The 2,076-nt window shown below is 38.4% G+C and overlaps 1 protein-coding gene across 1 annotated transcript; it reads left to right on the forward strand.

The window, feature by feature from the left end:
* Positions 1-250: 250 nt before the first annotated feature.
* Positions 251-2,021, forward strand: LOTGIDRAFT_176882 (hypothetical protein; the record flags this gene model as incomplete). The annotated part of the gene is made up of 4 exons (XM_009063275.1): positions 251-366; positions 691-793; positions 1,466-1,602; positions 1,924-2,021. Coding segments are annotated over 4 exons (454 nt in total), but the record flags the coding sequence as incomplete, so codon positions are not given.
* Between the last annotated feature and the right edge of the window lie 55 nt (positions 2,022-2,076).

A 2,076-nucleotide genomic window follows, 5' to 3' on the forward strand; every position in this document is an offset into this window, starting at 1 on the left:
TCCTACACCAGTTGGCCACACNCCTGACACCCTAGTCTCACACTCNCAAGGGGTGAAAACACCCCAGGTTGGGAAACACGGATCTATACTATTTAACTAATTGTTTCCCATTCTTTGTTCATCCCTTTGAATTAATTTCAATCTCATGGAGAGATCAATTTGTTTATTGGCTTACCAATGAAACCCTCGAAAATTAAGCCCTCATAAAAATTAAACAATTTAACTGTATTTTAATATTTTGATATTATAGAGCTCTAGTTGGTATGATGATGTACAACCCTGAAACCAATGAAATAGCCAAACCCTCAGAGCTATTAAACGGTGTACGAGCCTATATGAATGTATTACAGAGTATTGAAAACTATGGTAAGGAATTTCGACTATTCTTATTTGTATCCTCTCCCCTCCCTCCTCTACCAATTGTACACCCACTTCTTTTTTTCTAACAATTTTAGAAATACAGTTTTTTTTATGCATTTTGAACTAAAATATGTGTCAGAATGCATCAATTCTTTGGGAAAATTCCTCTCAGATGCTCCATGGCAGGCTTTAGCTGCTCATTTTGACAGTTGTATTCCCAATAAGTCTGTCTGTTCCTATTTCTACCCTTAGTCTAGGAAGGCTGGGGCCACCACTGCCACTTGTTTGTTTTGTGAACGCAAAATTTAATTGAATTATTCTATCTTACAGTACATGTAGATATGGCTCGAGTGTTTAACAACGTTCTTCCACAACAAACTCAACCCACAGACAGTACTGGTGAAAAAACTATTACAGCTAACTACACCAACTGGTAAGTTGACCCCCTGACCTCTAACCTCCTCCCTGACCTCCTCAGACTTCATCCTTGACCTCTAACCTCTAACCCACAGACAGTACTGGTGAAAAAACTATTACAGCTAACTATACCAACTGGTAAGTTGACCCCCTGACCTCTAATCTCCTCCCTGACCTCAGACCTCATCCTTGATCCCCTAACCTCATTCTTGACCTCTAACCTCTAACCCACAGACAGTACTGGTGAAAAAACTATTACAGCTAACTATACCAACTGGTAAGTTGAACCCCTGACCTCTAACCTCCTCCCTGACCTGCTCTAACCTCAGACCTCATCCTTGATCCCCTAACCTCATTCTTGACCTCTAACCTCTAACCCACAGACAATACTGGTGAAAAAACTATTACAGCTAACTACCAACCTCAGACCTCATCCTTGATCCCCTAACCTCAACCCTGACCTGTTACCCCATCCTTGACGTGTGATCTTTTACCTCTTACCTTCGAAGCTCCTGTAACCCTTTTGTTGTTTAGACTTTTGTTGTTTAGACGTATATTTCAAGGAGATTTGTTCTGCAGAAAACCACGCAAGATAAAGACCAAATGCTTCCATCCTAGCAAATTTTCCTTCATAACAAACTTCAAAGTGTAAACCTGTAATAAAGTTATCTATTTCTATTTTTTATAGGTATTTAGAAGTATTGTTAAGAAGAGTAACGTGTAATGCTGGTCATATTGTCTATTCACCCAGTCAGAAAGCTTTCGTTAGTATTGATCATAGCGAGGGACAGTTCTTCGCTGCTGAGGAATTCGCTGATTTGACAGGTATGTTACTCTTTAGTCAGAGAATGTTAACTCTACATTAGACATTCTCATGTATAAGTAAGATCACAATTGAGTTCAACTTTCTTGATTTTTCATTGAAGGAAATTTGAATTACTTCCCTTGCCTTTATAACATCATTATGGTGGGATTGAGTTTTACTATTAGAGATCTTCAGACACTGATCTATTTCACCCTGTGCCCCTACTGAGTTTTGCTATTAGAGATCTTCAGATAACTGATCTATTTCCCCTACTGAAGTTTGAAAGATTTTCAGACAACTGATCTATTTCAGACTAAAGTATTATTTATCTTATTTTCCAGAATTACGAGCTCTAAGTGAACTGATCGGTCCGTATGGAGTGAAGTATATGGGAGAGAGATTAGTATTAAATATTGCTAGTCAAGTTGATGAACTCAAGGTTAGTTACATATTTTACTCTCCCTACTGATGCATTGGTGTTTATTGTCTTTACC

The sequence above is a fragment of the Lottia gigantea genome, assembly GCF_000327385.1.
Source record: "Lottia gigantea unplaced genomic scaffold LOTGIsca_5627, whole genome shotgun sequence".
Classification (NCBI taxonomy): Eukaryota; Metazoa; Mollusca; class Gastropoda; family Lottiidae; genus Lottia; species Lottia gigantea.